Source organism: Bos indicus x Bos taurus, chromosome 25, assembly GCF_003369695.1.
Source record: "Bos indicus x Bos taurus breed Angus x Brahman F1 hybrid chromosome 25, Bos_hybrid_MaternalHap_v2.0, whole genome shotgun sequence".
In the NCBI taxonomy this organism is placed as follows: Eukaryota; Metazoa; Chordata; class Mammalia; order Artiodactyla; family Bovidae; genus Bos; species Bos indicus x Bos taurus.
The window spans coordinates 39,348,370-39,365,669 of NC_040100.1; the positions used below are offsets into that span (position 1 = coordinate 39,348,370).

General features: G+C 48.3%; 1 protein-coding gene across 1 annotated transcript in view; it reads left to right on the plus strand.

Annotated features, from left to right (window-relative positions):
- Positions 1-3,147: 3,147 nt before the first annotated feature.
- Positions 3,148-17,300, plus strand: part of CREBBP (CREB binding protein) — a 119,052-nt gene continuing 104,899 nt past the window's right edge. Inside the window, exon 1 of the mRNA XM_027527582.1 lies at positions 3,148-3,430. Within this exon, the coding sequence (XP_027383383.1) occupies positions 3,346-3,430 (85 nt within the window). The 5' untranslated portion in view covers positions 3,148-3,345. The remainder of the gene's footprint in view (positions 3,431-17,300) is intronic.

Here is a 17,300-nt window from a genome sequence, read left to right on the forward strand (position 1 = left end):
GGGCAGGCGGGATCCATACTTCCTCCCGTGCCGTTCCCCCACCTATGTCTGAATGCTGTGTTCTTTGACAAGAGTCAAACTAAGGGGAGAAGACATAGAAAGGAAAGAAACTGCAGATATCCTGAAATACCAGAGGAATGGGACAAAAGGATACAAATGAGACAGAAAAAGGGCTGTAGAGCAGGTATGTTTCAGGTCTGGGAGGCCAGAAGAACATGCGGTTTGAAGACCTGTGTTTCAGGCTCAGGCCTGACACGTCCAGGTCACTTCCTGAGTCTTAGGGACGAGTGCCCTCCATTTCCCCCTCTGGGAGTGAGGGGATGGCACGAGCTAATGTGCCCACTGTTGTGTAAGCCATTTACCCAGGAATTCTGAGGGCCTGGAGGTATTCCTACTGACCCAAGCAGGCCCTGGCTGAGGCCTCTCAGTGACCTGACACGTTGTCCCCTCTGTGGGGAAATGGCCTGGAGCTGCTTCAGGCTGGAGTCCAACCTTCTCAGTGTCCTTGAGACCAGGCTCCCTCAGGAGAGCCTGACACTGTGCATTCATTCATTCATTCATCAAATTTTACAAACCTGCCTCCTGCAGGGCACTATGCTGTGAAGACCTGGCCCTTGTCCTCACAGGGCTCCCAGACTTGTGGTGAGAGGGATACACAGGCACATTCAGATACAGGCTGCTGCTGGCCCCTGGGTTACTCTGTGACTCTAAACACCTCCTGCCTTCTTATGCAGTGACTTCTTGAATGTTTGTTTCTGATTTCCAGGACTTGCTGTTTCGCCTCTTTGAATAGATAGGGATTTCTTTCTTTATTCTTTGCCCAAGAAATTAGTGCAGTGGCAATGCCCTCAGGAGATTCTCAAGGGATATTTGATAGACAAATAAAAACAGGAAGGATAAAAAATGAGCATGTGTGTGGTATACCCTCACAGAAGTATGCCCACAAGTGCTGTGGGAGCCCTAAACTGGGCTGGGAGGGCTTCCTGGAGCAGGTGATATTTGAACCGGGTCTTGGCATTAGTTACTTTGCCTGGTATATGTATTCTCAGCACAGGGAACAGCATTTGCAAAAGTATGAAGAGGTCTGAGTGGTAAGAACTTCCTAGTGGCTGTGTGGGTGTGGGGGACGTAAGGACGGAGTGAGGCATGGATAGTGGAAGAGGGATGCAAAGGGGGCAGTCAAGATTTTGAACAATATACATAAACAGAAAAAAGCAGAAAGATCACTCAGTCTCTTTTTTTTAGTTGAGGTATAGTTGCTTTACTATGTTGTATTAATTTTTGCGGGTACAGGAAAGTGAGATCACTCAGTCTTGACGCTTGAAGACCATCACAGACACTATATAAGCTGTTTCTTTGAAGCAGAGTTTTTTTCTTTTTCCAAGAAGTTAACTCTGGTGCTGAATGGGGAGAAATATGGTTTTCAAGGGACGCTTAGTAGGGAGATGCCATCGGAGCCGGGCAGTGGGAGGAAGAGCGGTTTGCCCAGGTAAAGGACCTGGAAGGCAGGTTGCTCGGTAGGTGGAGAGGGAGGGAGGAGTCGGCGCTGACTCACAGAATTCTGGCTTAGGGAACAGGTTGCTGGTGATACCTTTCAGATAAGGACTTCGGATGAAGCGCTGGCAAGTTTTGAGAAGCAGATAAAAAGAACCGAGATGTGTGAACACCTCAGATTTTTGTGGAACCATCCTGCGGGGAGTGGCCAGGCGGGCTGATCCCCCTGGGACCCCACACCTGTCTGGAGCACCTGAGGGCTCCAGGAGGTTGTCGGGGGGCGGCGGGGGTAGCGCACCAAGGCCGTCGAGGCCCTAAGCTCTGATGTAATGGGGCCTTCTGGGCCTGGGGCAAGCTGAGCGCGTCCGGCTGGGGAACAGCGCTCACCACCTCTCGAGGCAGGTGAGGGTGTCGCACCTGAAGCCTGGCGACCCCCCTCACATCTCGTGGGGGCGTTCGAATTCCGGCCCCGCCACTTCCTGCCTCAGTTTCCCCACCGCACCCTCTTGCAAGCGGACCAGAGGGCAATGTGTAACCTGCAGAGGCCACGACACATCGCTGGCACCCGGCGTGGGGAAGCGGCCAGGCCTAGTCTCGGGGCAGCGGCGAGAGAAGCCGAGACCGAGCAGAGTCGCCCTGCGGGACAGGCGGGCCCTGCCGGGGCCGACTCCACGCCTAGGGGCCCGGCTTGAGGCCAGGCCGCAGCCAGAGCTCTCACCGTCCAGTCGCCGTCAGAACAAAAGTGGCGGCTGTGCCGGCGCCCGGAGTCCCGCAGGCCCGGTCCCCGCCCGGCAGCCCCGCCGCCCCGCCGCCCCGCCGCCGGGCGGCACGACGCACAGATGCCGCGCCTTCGGCCCTTTCCGTCCGAGCACGCTCGGCTCTTTCCGCCGCGGCCGGCGCAGGTGGAGGGGGCGGGGCGGGGGCCGTGCGTAGTGACGCCGCGGGGGGGTGACGCACCGGCGTGCCCCGCCCCCTCCCCCTCCCCGTTCAGGCTCTGGAAAGAGAAGAAAAAAAACTTTCTTTTTTTTTTAATTGAGGAATCAACAGCCGCCATCTTGTCGCGGACCCGACCGGGGCTTCGAGCGCGATCTACTCGGCCCCGCCGGTCCCGGGCCCCACAACCGCCCGCGCACCCCGCTCCGCCCGGCCGGCCCGCTCCGCCCGGCCCTCGGCGCCCGCTCCGGCGGCCCCGCTCGCCTCTCGGCTCGGCCTCCCGGAGCCGCGGCGGCGGCGGCGGCGGCGGCAGCGGCGGCGGCGGCGGCGGCGGCGGAACGGGGGGTGGGGGGGCCGCGGCGGCGGCGGCGGCGGCCCCGCTTCGCGCATTGTTTTTCCTTACGGCGGCGGCGGCGGGCCGCGGGCGGGGAGCGGAGCCCGGAGCCCCCCGGTAGTCGGGCCGCGAGCGAATTAATTAAGTGGGGCGCGGGGGGGGGGGGGGAGCGAGGCGGCGGCGCGGCGGCGGCACCATGTTCCCGGGGACTGCCTGAGCCGCCCGGCCGGGCGCTGTCGCTGCCAGCCGGGCCCGGGGGGGCCGCCGGGCCGCCGGGGCGCCCCCGCCGCGGAGTGTCGCGCTCGGGAGGCGGGCAGGGGATGAGGGGGCCGCGGCCGGCGGCGGCGGCGGCGGCGGAGGCTGGGGGCGGGCGGTGAGCGCTGCGGGGCGCTGTTGCTGTGGCTGAGATTTGGCCGCCGCCTCCCCCACCCGGCCCTGCGCCCTCCCTCTCCCTCGGCGCTCGCTCGCGGCTCGCGCTCGCTCCTCTCCCCTCGCAGCCGGCCGGGGCCGGCGCCGACCCCAGCCCCGGAGCCCTTGCCGACCCGGCCGCCCGCGCTCGGGGCTGTTTTCGCGAGCAGGTGAAAATGGCCGAGAACTTGCTGGACGGACCGCCCAACCCCAAACGAGCCAAACTCAGCTCGCCCGGCTTCTCGGCGAATGACAGCACAGGTGAGAAGGGGGCCGGGGCCCCGGGGGTTGCTTGTCAGCCCCATCCGGAGGTGAGCGCCCCGGGAGACCCCAACTCGGCGGCGGGCTGTGCGGGGCCCGCGGAGCTAAGGCCCGCGCAGCCCCTTCCCCTGGACCCCGGCCGCCGAGAGGGAAGTTTGTCGGAATACTGTCATGGGGCCCGAGTGGGGTGGCACATGCCCGGTGCGCTTGGATCGCCCGGAGTTGGGGAGCCCTCCTCGCCGGGAGACCGAGTGGTACTTCCAGGGAGAAAAAGTAAAGTGGAGCGTGTGTATTCTGCGTGGTGATTCCGTCTGCCTCCCACTGCCGCCGTGTGTCCGTCCACACAAGCGTGGCTGGCTGGAGGGATGACAGCGGAGGCGACGCTGGCTAGTGAGAAGGAAATAGTGCAGCCGAAAGGAATCCCGAAGAGTTTTCTGAATCGGTAACATATTCACAAGGCTGCGACCAGAGGACTTTCCTAACAGCAGCCAGCCCGTGAGTTACGACTTATAAGTTTCTTGGAATGTGCTTCCTGAGAAAATGCTTAGTGCTATTTTGAAAACTCTTGTCGCTAGTCACCTAAGCCATTCCATTTTTCACAACCCAGAACTTCTTAGCAAGATGTCATAAAAGTTGCTGTGGAGTGTTAATTTCACGTGTATAACTTCGGAAGAAAGTTAAATAGCAGATTCATCTGGGCCGCAGTCTCCAGGGGAGCTTGTGTTGTTCTTACAATGTACATATATATATATATGTATATATGTGTGTATATATATATATATGTATATAAATAAATTATGTTCAGGAATGTCGGAGTTACCATTAAAAAATTTTTTTTATCAGAGTATTAAATAAATCTTTTAAACAGCTTGTCTGGAGACTTTCTTCGGTACTCATATCAGTTGCCTAAGAGAAGTATTTTAGTTTTCTATTGGTTTAATGGTTCTGGGTTTTTCTGGGCTGGTTCACGGTAGCGTTATGTACTAGTTATGTTTCCTCTTTCAGAGCTCTCCTTTGCAGTAAAACGCAAACTTGTGCTCTGCTGCCCATGATTTGATTCCCAGCGTTGCTTGCATTTCTCCACTACGGTCTTGCAGTAGCAGCATCTGAAAATCAGTTTATAATGAATGGGTCCAAATTGAATTATATTGCTGCAGCAGTGCCTTCAGATTTGCAGTAGACACAGCTGTTCAGCTTGTGCAAATATTTCTTTGACCACTAGCGTTTTTCTACTAGTGGTCTAAATATCTCTTTCTCCTGTTGAGACAAAACTTGAATTTTGTGGCTGCAGTTTTAATACAATTCCTAGACTATTATTTAATGTGGAAGTGAGAGAAACAATAAAAAAATCAGTCATGAGATTCTTGTCTGGTTGAAATAAATTTGTTAAGCAGCGGAGAGGAATGAGTAAGTCTGGTGGGTGATATGTAAGTCACTAATAATACTCTATTTAAAAGCTGATAAAGAATTGAGTTTGATGTTAATTTTGTAAAATCGGCTTATCTGAAGTGAGAGATGTGGGAACAGGCAAGAGTTAAATGCTCTGATTTCACACCATGAAAATACTATGATTTTACTGCAGAATAGATCTCCTTTGCTTCATTAATCTTGACATGTTTGAGTGAAAAATCTTTGAACATATGAAATGTAGATCATACCAGACAAGTTCGGCCTTGAAGCTTGTCCTCTGAAACTGGTAACTTTTGAATGGCTTTGCAGCTTTGCTATTGTTAAATGAGGTTATTTTAGATTTTGTTTTATAAAGAGGGACAAATTAGTAACATGACACTTTAACAGAAAGGCTTGTTGCACTATATACTTTCAGCTGTTTCCAGGATGGTGCACAATGGATTGGCCTTTGGGGCAGTTCTGTTCCTGGATGGTTAGATACTTAATGTGCTGCTAATCACAACAGAGTTTTATCAAAAAGGATTTTCTACTCATGACCATTTTTTCCCCCTTCTTTCCAGTTTTGACCCTTGTAAGGCACGGGGGCTCTTTTGTGAATGTGGAACAAAAAAATCAGTTTTTAATGGCTCTGTTTAAATAATCCAAAGAATAAATTCACCATTATATTTATGTTGGGTCCTTGGTTGCATATTCGTCAACGTCACATTGTTGTGAAATGGTCCGTTAGTGTGGGGGCCATGGAAGGCCCACATGTTCAATCACCATTGAACATGTTAAACAAGGTGTAACTTTGTCTCCCATAATTGCTAGTCTAAAATAGAGATTTTAAGGACATATATTAAAGCAAATAAAGGACTAAAGGAATTACATTACACGCACAGAGTGGAAGCATTTGAATAGATGGAAAAGCAGGGAGAGACCTGGCAATATCATTCTGAGAGACTCAGCCTCATTTTAATGAGGGGATGTGTGTTTGTGGTTTCTGGGATAAAGTTCGGCCAGGCAGAGCAAGGTGTGTTCGCTGCTCATGAGATAAAATTTGAGGGAGGGGCGCTCCGAATGGGAATAGCTGAAGGGTTAGGCGGAGCAGGAGGTGGCCTTGGTGGCCTGAGAAGCAGGAGGGACTCGGACGGTCATGATCCAGTGCGTGTCTCTGGGGACTGGCCTTCGGAGCCATCCTGTCTGTCAGCTGAGTCTGGTGGGCAGGCCATGAGCCCCCGAGCATAGTACACCTGATGCTGAGGAGCTGACCAGCTAGGATGCTGCCTGCAGGGCGCTTGCAGTCCAGCCGGGGGAGTGTGGATGTGCGCAGGGCCCAATAAGGTAAGGTGGGATCTCTGACAAATGCCATTGCCACCAGTGACAGGTGGGAGAGGTCAGTGCAGGCTGGGGAGATCAGGGGACGATTCTAAGGAGAACATGCGGAGGTGATGCAGAAATAGGAAAGGTGCCCCAAAAGGTAGCAAGAGGAGGAAGGGAAAGCAGTGCTTTCCACCCACACCTAGCCTTTCTTCTGAAGCGGCACAGGATTTGATGGCATCTGATGTTGCTGAAGTAGCCTTGTCTTGTTTTACATTGAGGACGTAGATGCTTTCTCACAATTGTCATCTTCATTGACTTGGCACGCTTTATGAGCAGTGGGACCAGTATATAGTTTGTTGTGTGTTCTGGAAATTTTTGTGTTTAATATTTCCACATTAAAATAGCGTATTACTGTTTTGCAGCAGCAGGGATTCATGATTTAACAGTATGGAAGAAATACCTAGGCAAGCAGTAGAGGTTTCTTTTTTGGTCAGCTTTATTGAGGCCAAATATACATTCAACAAATCTACTATAAAAGTTTGTAGGACTGCCTTCTGAAAGTTGAATATAGGTATATTTTATCTCGTGCTGTATACGTGTTGCTAGTGTGTATTAGTTGCTCAATCATGTATGACTCTTTGTGACCCCATGGACTATAGCCTGCCAGGCTCCTCTGTCCATGGAATTCTCTAGGCAAGAATACTGGAGTGGGTTGCATTTCCTACTCCAGTAAATGTCCCTAAGCAGTTGTGGTTACATTGTATACTGTGAATCCCTTTAAATGCAATAGAAAACTGTATTTAAAGATACTTGGTGTAAATACCATTACCAACCAAAATGCCTTTTACAGCAAAATGATGACCTTTTAGGTTTACATCTCAAGAGTTCTTTTCTCCCCATCACTTCAGTTTGATCCTCAACAGCATCTTGTCAGGTGGGAAGGGAAAATACTGTTTTTGCCAATTCCAGGTGGGAAATCAGACTTGAGAGAGATGATCTACTGAAAGTAATGCAAAGGGTGAAAGCCAGAACCTAACCTAGATCCTTAAAGTCTGTACATTCATCTTGTGAATCTGCATCCAGAAACACAGAATTTACTTGAATCGTGAACTCAGGAGACTACGTCCTTAGCAAGTTTCAGTAGCATAACTCCAGCAAGTGGGGTCAGTTTGTCAGTGGCTTTACGGGGATGTTGGCGGCGGGTGGTTGGGCGTGGGCAAGCAAGAGTATGCTCCCCTCCAGGGGCAGGGGCGCCCCCTCCCCTTTGTTCTGGCACTGCAGGATGTCATCCAGGGTGTACACGGTCTCACCTGTTTATTGCAGCGGATAATTGAGGACCAGTCTCGGGTTATTTCGTGTCTTTACTACGTGCCAGCTAAATAGGAGCTGTGAGTTTTTGCAGAGACTTCTAGGGCTAGGGCTTTTCATGACTTTGCTTAGCTTTTACTTGGTAGAAAAGTAGGGATTCTTGGATAACTGAGAGGCATGAGGACAGTGGCCACATTTGAAGTTGCTTGGGGTGGGGGTAAGTATAAATCCCACCAGGGGAGTTGTCACAGTAGAGCATAAGATTGGGAATCATCCCTGCTTAACGCTTGAATTTGATTGTGTGATTCTCCAGCATGGTTGAGAATGACTTGTAAAGGGACTTAGGCTTAATCCTATAGTCGGAAGTTAATGCTTGTATTGTTAGCCTGTGTTTTTACAACTTCTGACTTGTGCCATTGTAGTTGTGTGACAAAGTATGTGATTACTTGGGGCTATGGAAGTGCCGACTTTGTGTTTTCACTTAATGTGTTTGAAGACAAATAGTTAAAAATGATTTTGCCAAAGCATGCCTTCCTTCCCTTGTTAATATGAAATGTTCCTTACTGTGAGCTGTTCAATACGAGGAAGGCTTGCTTTCAGCCAGGTTAGTTGTTGGTGTATTCTTAGTCAGGACAGCACCTCTTCATCTCATTCAAACCAGCTCTTCGGTATATTCCAGGGACACGTAAGAAAGTGTTGCTCAAGAGCAGATTTGTGCTCAGGAGAAATTGGTCATGGCTGAGGCTCTTGCCTGCAGACTCTCCCCAGCCTTCCTGTGCTCTGGGCTCTGAGTCTTGCAGGGGCTGCAGCATCATTCCCAAGTGCATGGGTCACACACCTTTTCTGTAGAGGGTCAGAGGACAGAATTTCGGCTCCGCAGGCCACGTGGTCTCTGCCACAGCTGCTCACTCAGTGCTGCCACTTCAACGTGAAAGTGGCTCTGGGTGGTATGTCCACGGATATGCCAGGAAACTAGTAAAACTCTGGTTTCAGAAACTGGCAGCTGGGGGTTTGGCCTTGAGGCTGCAGTTTGTGACTCCAAGGTGATATGGGACTGGTGCTCTGAGGATTTTCAGTTGCCTCAGGTGTGGAGTAGAACGAGCATTCCCTTCCCCAGGGGCTGGGTGAGATGGTGTGTGAGAGGTGCCCGGCGCCAGCGCTGTCTGGACAAGGGGAAGAGGTGCACTTTGTAGCCACGTTTGCTGGTGGTTCTGGAAGCAGTAGCAGCCGCATGCACGCGTCCACACAGGACACCAGTGGGCAGGTCTGTTGTAGTGGAGCACATTCAGCATATAGCCAGGAATTCTTCCATCAGCACTATTGATTTTTTTGCCTCCGTTTTCAACTGTTTTTTTTAATAGGAACACGATGGCCATGAAATTTTAAAATTGCAAAAACTTAAGCAGTGTGGTATGTTCTGAAAATTCTTACTAATTTTGAAGCATATGTCACGGACTCTTTAGGCAGCCAGCGTGTGAATCTGTTGACTTAGTGTGTGTATCACACTTCCATCTGAGGTGCCCCTTATGCCATAAGTGTACAGAGGATCCGGGTGACGCCTTCTAGTAGCTTAGAACTGTGTTGACGAAGAGAAGACTAAGAAACAGAACTTGAGAAAAGAATGTAAAATGCAGTTAGGTGCCCAGATGCACAACTCAGAAAGGGCAATTGAAGGAAGCTTCCTTTACTCACCTGCTTTTCACTGAGTGCCCCTTGTGCAGAAGCCCAGGGCTGGGTGTTCAGGAGGGGGTGGCACCAGAGGCAGGCACTTGGTGGTCTTTTCTTTGAAGCCCGCACCCTGGGAAGTCTGCTGGTTTTCTATACTTTCTGTGTGCTGGGAAAAGCGCTCTGGCTACTCAGAGAATTTCCTCTCTCGGTGTGATCTTGGCCCATGGCCTGCACCTAAGTCCTTTCAGGTTGTCCCAGCTGCTCTCTCAGATGCCCTCAGGCTCCTGGCCATGTCCTCTTGATTTTCAGCACGTGTGCCCAGTGTCCCCTGAGCCCTTCCCCTAGTGGCACGTCTCTCATCAGAAGACTGTCCCACACCTGGGGGGCTCTCAGGATCTGGAGTGGTGTACACAGCTCCTGCACAAACTGGGAAGCGGGGGGTGAGGGGTGCCGCACTTTCCCCGTCCAGTCTAGGTTTAGCTTTCAGGAATTGTCATGTCACAGCAAGGCATCGATGCAGGGTGTCCGCACTTGCACCAGTGCCTGTTGGGGACGCTGGCGACTTTCCGTGGGGCTGTGATTGCCAACAGGGGTGCTGGGGAAGAGCCATGTGCAAGGGTTGCCCAGCTCGAGCTTTGACTGGAAGAGTTGGGAATCGGGGTGGGGAGGGGCGGCGGTTCTTTAGGAAAGGCATGGAAGTAAGCAAAAGTGGCTTTTTTTCCGTGTTCTTAGACAATACACAGAACGACTGCTGCTGATTTAGAAAAATCTGCCTTTAGGGTGTTTTCTTGTTCTAAATTTGGGAATTAAGGCTATTTTTGAGCTCTATGTCTAAAAGTCAAATTCCTGTCTTTTAAAACCTTACCCTTAGAAAGACTTGGATATCATCCCATGTGTCATTTTCCCCCGTGTTTCATTTCCATTAATCAAAAGAATGTTTAGTTGAACTATCGCTAAGAATAGTAAAATCTAATGCTGAAGAAATTTTCACTTGGTTAAATCTGACTTTCCTATTTCTAGATGTCCCGTCTGCTGCTGTTTGACAGTCTCTTAATTTGCCAGTCTTTCTAATACACCTGTGCCTTAGTTTATGTAGTAGGTGTTTCTTAATAGTTGGAGCTGTTTAAAGGGGTTGTACAATTCTGTTGTGAAGTAAAATCTTTATATAGTTCAACAGCTTCCTTTTGCACTGCCCCCAAATATTTTGAATTTTTTAAAAATCAAAACTGTATCACCTGGACATGTTTTAATTTTGTAGTTAGAATACCCAGTGAAATCACAAGAAAAATAAGCTACTATTTTTTATAACAGCCTGTAGAGTGAGGCTTGGGCCATATTTGAATAACGTGGATTTTGGTGGATTTATCAACAAACTTCATGATAACATTCAGGAACTATAGAAATACATCAGATAATTGGGGTTTGCTTTGACAATTATGGACTATATGAGTTTGACCCTTATTTCTTTGCATTGATTGCTAAGGAAGGCTTTCTTATCTCTCGTTGGTATTCTTTGGAACTCTGTATTCGGATGAGTATATCTTTCCTTTTCTCCTTTGCCTTTAGCTTCTTTTCTTGTCTCAGCTATTTGTAAGACCTCTTCAGACAACCATTTTTGCCTTTTTGCATTTCTTTTTCTTGGGGATGGTCTTGATTACTGCTTCCTGTATAATGTCACGAACCTCTGTCCATAATTCTTCATGCACTTTATCAGATCTAATTCCTTGAATCTATTTGTTACTTCTACTGTATAATTGTAAGGGACTTGATTTAGGTCATACCTGAATGGTCTACTGGTTTCCCCTGCTTTCTTCAACTTAAGTCTGAGTTTTGCAATAAGGAGTTCATGATCTGAACCAGAGGAAAACAGTAGAATGGAAAAGACTAAGGATCTCTTCAAGAAAATTAGAGATACTAAGAGAACATTTCATGCAAAGATGGGTGCAATAAAGGACAGAAATGGTATGGACCTAACAGAAGCAGAAGATATTAAGAAAAGGTGGCAAGAATGCACAGAAGAACTGTACAAAAAAGATTTTAATGACCCAGATAACCATGATGGTGTGATCACTCACCTAGAGCCAGATATCCTGGAGTCCGAAGTCAAGTGGGTCTTAACTTGAAGTGTCACTATGAACAAAGCTAGTGGAGGTGATGAAATTCCAGCTGAACTATTTCAGTCCTAAAAGATGATGCTGTTAAAGTGCTGCACTCAATATGCCAGCAAATTGGAAAACTCAGCAGTGGCCACAGGACTGGAAAAGGTCAGTTTTCATTTCAGTCCCAAGAAAGGCAATGCCAAAGAATGTTCAAGCTACCACACAGTTGCACTTGTCTCACGCTAGCAAAGTAATGCTCAAAATTCTCCAAGCTAGGCTTCAACAGTACGTGAACCGAGAATTTCCAGATATTCAAGCTGGATTTAGAAAAGGCAGAGGAACCAGAGATCAAATTGCCAACATCTGCTGGATCATCGAAAAAGCAAGAGAGTTCCAGAAAAACATCTACTTCTGCTTTGACTATGCCAAAGCTGTTGACTTTGTGGATCACAAGAAACTGGAAAATTCTTAAAGAGATGGGAATACCAGACTACCTTACCTGCCTCCCAAGAAACCTGCATGCAGATCAAGAACCAACAGAACCAGACATGGAACAATAGACTGGTTCCAAATTGGAAAAGGAGTACATCAAGGCTGTATATTGTCATCCTGCTTATCTAACTTATATGCAGAGTACACCGTGTGAAATGCCTGGCTGGATGAAGCACAAGCTGGAATCAAGATTGCTGGGAGAAACATCAATAACCTCAGATATGCAGATGACACCACCCTTATGGCAGAAAGCAAAGAGGAACTGAAGAACTTCTCGATGAAAGCGAAAGAAGAGAGTGAAAAGCTGGCTTAAAATTCACCATTCCAAAAACTAAGATCATGGCATCCAGTCCCATCACTTCATGGCAAACAGATGGGGAAAGGATGGAAAAAGTCAGAGACTTTATTTTCTTGGGCTCCAAAATCACTGCAAATGGTGACTGCAGCCATGAAATTAAAAGATGCTTGCTCCTTGGAAGAAAAGCTATGACCATTCTAGACATAATATTAAAAAGCAGAGACTTACTTTGCTGACAAAGATCCATATTGTCAAAGCTCTGGTTTTTCCAGTAGTCATGTGTGGATGTGAGATTTGGACCATAAAGAAAGCTGAGCACCGAAGAATTGATGCTTTTGAACTGTGGTGTTGGAGAAGACTCTTGAGTGTCCCCTGCAAGGTGATCAAGCCAATCAATACTAAAGGAAATCAGTCCTGAATATTAATTGGAAGGACTGATGCTGAAGCTCCAATTCTTTGGCCACCTGATGCAAAGAACTGACTCATTGGAAAAGACCCTGATGCTGGGAAAGATTGAAGGTAGGAAGGGAAGGGGACAACAGAGAATGAGATGGTTGGATGGCAGCACCGACTTGATGGACATGACTTTGAACAAGCTCTGGGAGTTGGTGATGGACAGGGAAGCCTGGTTTGCTGCAATCCATGGGGTCGCAAAGAGTTGGACACAACTGAGCGACTGAACTGAACTGAACTGACTTTGACCCAGTTCCTTTGGATTAAAATATTTTGAGTGTTTGTCACTTGATTAAAAGTAGAACCTTCTAACCATGACTCAGAGTTGAAGGAAATGTCAGAGCTTTTTATACTGGGAGGCAGGCAGTGTGGTAGTGAAGAAGGAGCTCGGCTTCCACTCAGTGGACACTGGAGCTTGGTATCCAGCTCTTCAGCTCTGTGACTTGGACCAATGACTGTACATTAGAACTTGGTTGGGGAGGATGGATCTCATGTCTAAAAGGGAGTCTTTCCCCCTAAAATTTTGCATTTTTTCTCAGTTTGATTAGCTTTGCATATTGGGCTCCTGAGTGCTTCCCAGATCGTGCAGTGGTAGAGAATCCACTTGCCAGTGCAGGAGATGCAACAGACGTGGGTTTGATCCCTGGGCCAGGAAATCCTCTGGAATAGGAAATGGCAACCCACTCCAGAATTCTTGCCTGGAAAAATCCCACAAGAGCTTGGCCAGCTACAGTCCAGTCCTTGGGGAGTCAGACATGAGTGAGTGCACAGAGAGAGAGAGAGACAGACAGACAGACAGACACACACACACACACACACACACACACACACACACACACACGGTTCCTGTGGTTTCTGTCATTTAGCCAGGTGCAGTGGCTCTTACTGTTGTATCATTGTGTGGGAAAGTACTAGATTCGTTTTCCTCCTGGGCTGGTGAGGACGGGCTGATGTAGGTGAGGGGTCTGACCCAGAACCAGATCCGTGGACATCCTCGCCGAGCACACAGAAGATGCCGCCGCTGCTGGTTCCCATGGAGCACCAGGGCCAGCGCGGCCTCCGCCCCTGCCGGCAGAGGAGTGAGTGAGAGCTGAGATTGAAGTCCCAGGACATGGGTGCGAGCGTGACACACTTCACTCAGTCTGTGTTTGTAGTTTAAAATTGTTCTTTATTGGAAAATTGAAGTCTGAATGGAACTGTTTTTCTAGTATTATTTCAGAACAGGGACTTGACTTAAGTTAGGACTTGCGGGGAAAGAAAGTGAGCACAGAGAAACTATACAAATGGTCTTTCTTTTTTAGAGAACAGAGTTAGGGGAGAAAACGTCCTTTGAGTCACTGTCCAGTTTAGTCAGGCTGATTGGTTGAAATATCAGTGAAATTTAATTTCCTCTTTGATTCAGCAACCACTGATCTTGAAAGGGGTAGATTCAGCTGCTTGCTGTTTTGTAGAGTTTTCTATTCCTGCAGATTCCGTAATAGGAAGTGACCTCAGTGGAGTTTACTATTTTTTCCATTCTAGATTTTTGTTTTTGTTGTTGTTTAATGGGCAAGTTGTGTCTGACTCTTTGGACCCCGTGGACTGCAGCCCACCAGGCTCCTCTGTCCATGGGATTTCCCAGGCAAGAATACTGGAGAGGATTACTATTTCCTCCTCCAGGGGATCTTCCCCCCCAGGGATCGAACCCGAGTGCCCTGCATTGGTACATGGGTTTTTACAAACTCTAAGCCACCTACGTATTTTAGGTATGGCAGTTTATGGGTTTTGCTAGTAAAGATTGCCCCATGGTGGACAAAGAATTTTTCTCCCTAATTTGTGTTCATCTTTACATTGGATCTTTTTTACATTTTATTTAGTTGTAATTTTTATTGAAAATAACAAAAGAGGCATAAAGCTCTGATAGATTGTCTGTGTCGTTTTGGTTGTGCCTCTACTGCTGCTGCGGAGAAGGCGATGGCACCCACTCCAGTACTCTTGCCTGAAAAATCCCGTGGACGGAGGAGCCTGGAAGGCTGCAGTCCATGGGGTCGCTGAGGGTCGGACATGACTGATCGACTTCACTTTCACTTTTCGCTTTCATGCATTGGAGAAGGAAATGGCAACCCACTCCAGTACTTTTGCCTGGGGAATCCCAGGGACGGGGGAGCCTGGTGGGCTGCTGTCTATGGGGTTGCACAGAGTCGGACACGACTGAAGCGACTTAGCAGCAGCAGCAGCTACTGCTGTTGGGATTGTTTTTTGTTTGAAGAGCAGAATCCACCCAGAGTTGAACTTCTCTTTTAAAAATCTCTAAGAAAATCGTATTGAAAGATTAACTCCTTGTCTTAGCTCACAGTGATGACTTTTTCAGTCTGAAAGTTGAAGGAAAAACTGGTTCCTTCTCAACAGTAAGAATGGTTTTGGACATTTCCCTTGTTGGAAACTCTGTAGAGTTCTCATGGTGGTCAGTCCTGTTGAACTTCCACTGACGGTGGCCACCTTCTAGACCCGCACCCCCAGGACTGGGTCCACTAGACTCTTGTGGCCAGTGAGTGCTTAGACTGTTAGTAGTGTGACTCAGGAATGGCATTTTTATTTTTCTTTAATTGTAACTAATATAGATGTTAATAACCACATGTGCCTATCCGCTGCTGCGCAGACAGCGCAGCCCAAAGTCACGTTCGTTGTTGTTTAGTCGCTGAGTTGTGTCCAGCTCTTTTGCGACCCCATGGACTGTAGCCCATGGGCTCCTCTGTCCATGGAATTTTCCAGGCAAGAATACTGGAGGAATTGCCATCTTCTCCAGGGGATCTTCCCGACCTAGGGATCAACCCCACATCTCCTGCATTCGCAGGCAAATTTACTTACCTCATTTGCCTAGAGTGTTCTTTAAGATATAGGCCTGAAGCCCAAGTCCTCTAAAAGGACCAACTTTTAAAGATGGAAAACATTTTTAAAAATACACTTTGGTTTAGATTCTAGATTTTTCACTCATGTAGAAAGTATTCTAGTGTGAGTCAGCCCTGGAAATCTAGGGGACACGGTGGGCCCAGGGTCTGCCTTCACGGAAGGCAGCTCTGTCAGCGGCAACTGAGCGCCTTGGAAAGGAGGCCTCGACTGGGGCATAGGACAGAGGCTGTTCGGAAGGGCCCTGGTAGGGCTTCTGGAGGAGCTAACAGAGACCTGAGAATGAGTAAGACACGAGAGGTACTATTCCAGGCACAGGGAACGGCATAAATAGCGAGTGTGGTGGTCTGGAGGTATACACTTCTGAGCAAGTAAAGTTTTTGCAAGAGCCAGTTTTGTTTTTCTTTTACATTCAATAAATTGCCACTTAGAGGCAGTGTGGTCTTGCCTCTTGAGAGGGGGAGACTGCTAGTGTCGTTCGACCCTGGTGGGCCTGGGCTCCAGTCTCAACTGTGCCCCTCTTTATTCTTTTATTCAACAAATATCAAAATGCTTATATAATTCACATTATCTATGTGTGCTTACTATGTGTGGACACTGCTTGGCTGTGGTTATATCATTGTGGCCCCGTCTTCTTGGACCTCAGAGGGTGGTGGTGCGGTCAGGCAGCCCAGCAGCCCTCCCTTGCCTGTCTTAATCACAGACTGAAAGCAGTGTCGTGATGGGAAAGAGCCCGGAGCTGCTGGCTGGCTGGTCAGGGAAACTCCTTAGAGGAAGGGCACTGGAGCAGGACAGACCATTGCGGGGGTCAGGCTGGGCACGTGAAGGCAAGGTCACCGCGTGGGAAGCCTGCAGTGTTGGCCCAGGGAATCCAGACTGTCCATTTGGGGCTTAAAAAGCAATTCAGAGTTTTAGAAACCCATCACATTCAGGGTGATTGGAGGAAGTGACTGTGACTTGTTCTCCAGGAGGCTCAATCATCTTTTTCCAGGTGTATTTTCATCCAAGTTCATATGTGCAGTGAGAGCCAACAGTTGCCTGCTCACTCCCCAAACTGTATTTGTAGGAGCAGGAAAAAGACCCTAAGAACAACAACCTAAGAATCAGAACTACAGTTGACCCTTGAACAATGCAGGGCGTCGGAGTGCCAACCCTCCGTGCAGTCAAAAACCCATATAAAACTTGCCCTCTGTATACCAGTTCCTTCACTGTGTCTCCCTAACGCAGTTTCTCTGTATCCACGGTTCTGCATCCTCAGATTCAACCAGCCACTGTGTAGTAATGTAGTCTTTATTATTATTTTTTTTTATGTAGTCGTTACTGTTGGAAAAAAAACTGTGTGTTAAGTGGGCCTGTGCCGTTCAAGCCCTTGTTCAAGGGTCAACTGTAGTGTTCTTATTTAAGGTATTAGAAAATTTTTGTACACACAGGAGGTTTTTGTTAAAAAAGTTTTTTTTTCTTTTAAATTCTTTTGACTGGGTGACATTTTCATAGTGTTCCAAAAAGTACAAAAGGCTGTTTAGTGAAAAGCCTTCCTGTCCTTTTTCCAAAATCACCAGTTCCCCTCCCCACAGGCAGCTAGTGTTCCTCGTGTGTCATGCAGGAGACGCACTGTGTATGTGAGCACAGGCTTCCTCTGCTTACTCCTCCTTCCCTAAGTGGCACGTGGGTGTGTTGATCCAGTCTAGGTGCATTTCAGACTGATGAATAGCTCAGAGCTGCTAGAAGTATTAATAATTGAAGAGCGGGCATCATTCTAAAAATCCCTTTTTTTAAAATGTTAAAATGTTTTGGCACTGTACTTAACACAGAATGATTTTTGTATTTGTGCTACACTTCATAAATACGAAGAATCGAAGTTTTAAAAATTAATCTCGTCTCAAAGGGTATTCGAGGTTTTGTTGCTGTTCTCATGTTGCATATCACGTGACCCTGGTTGACACCAGAGTTCTGT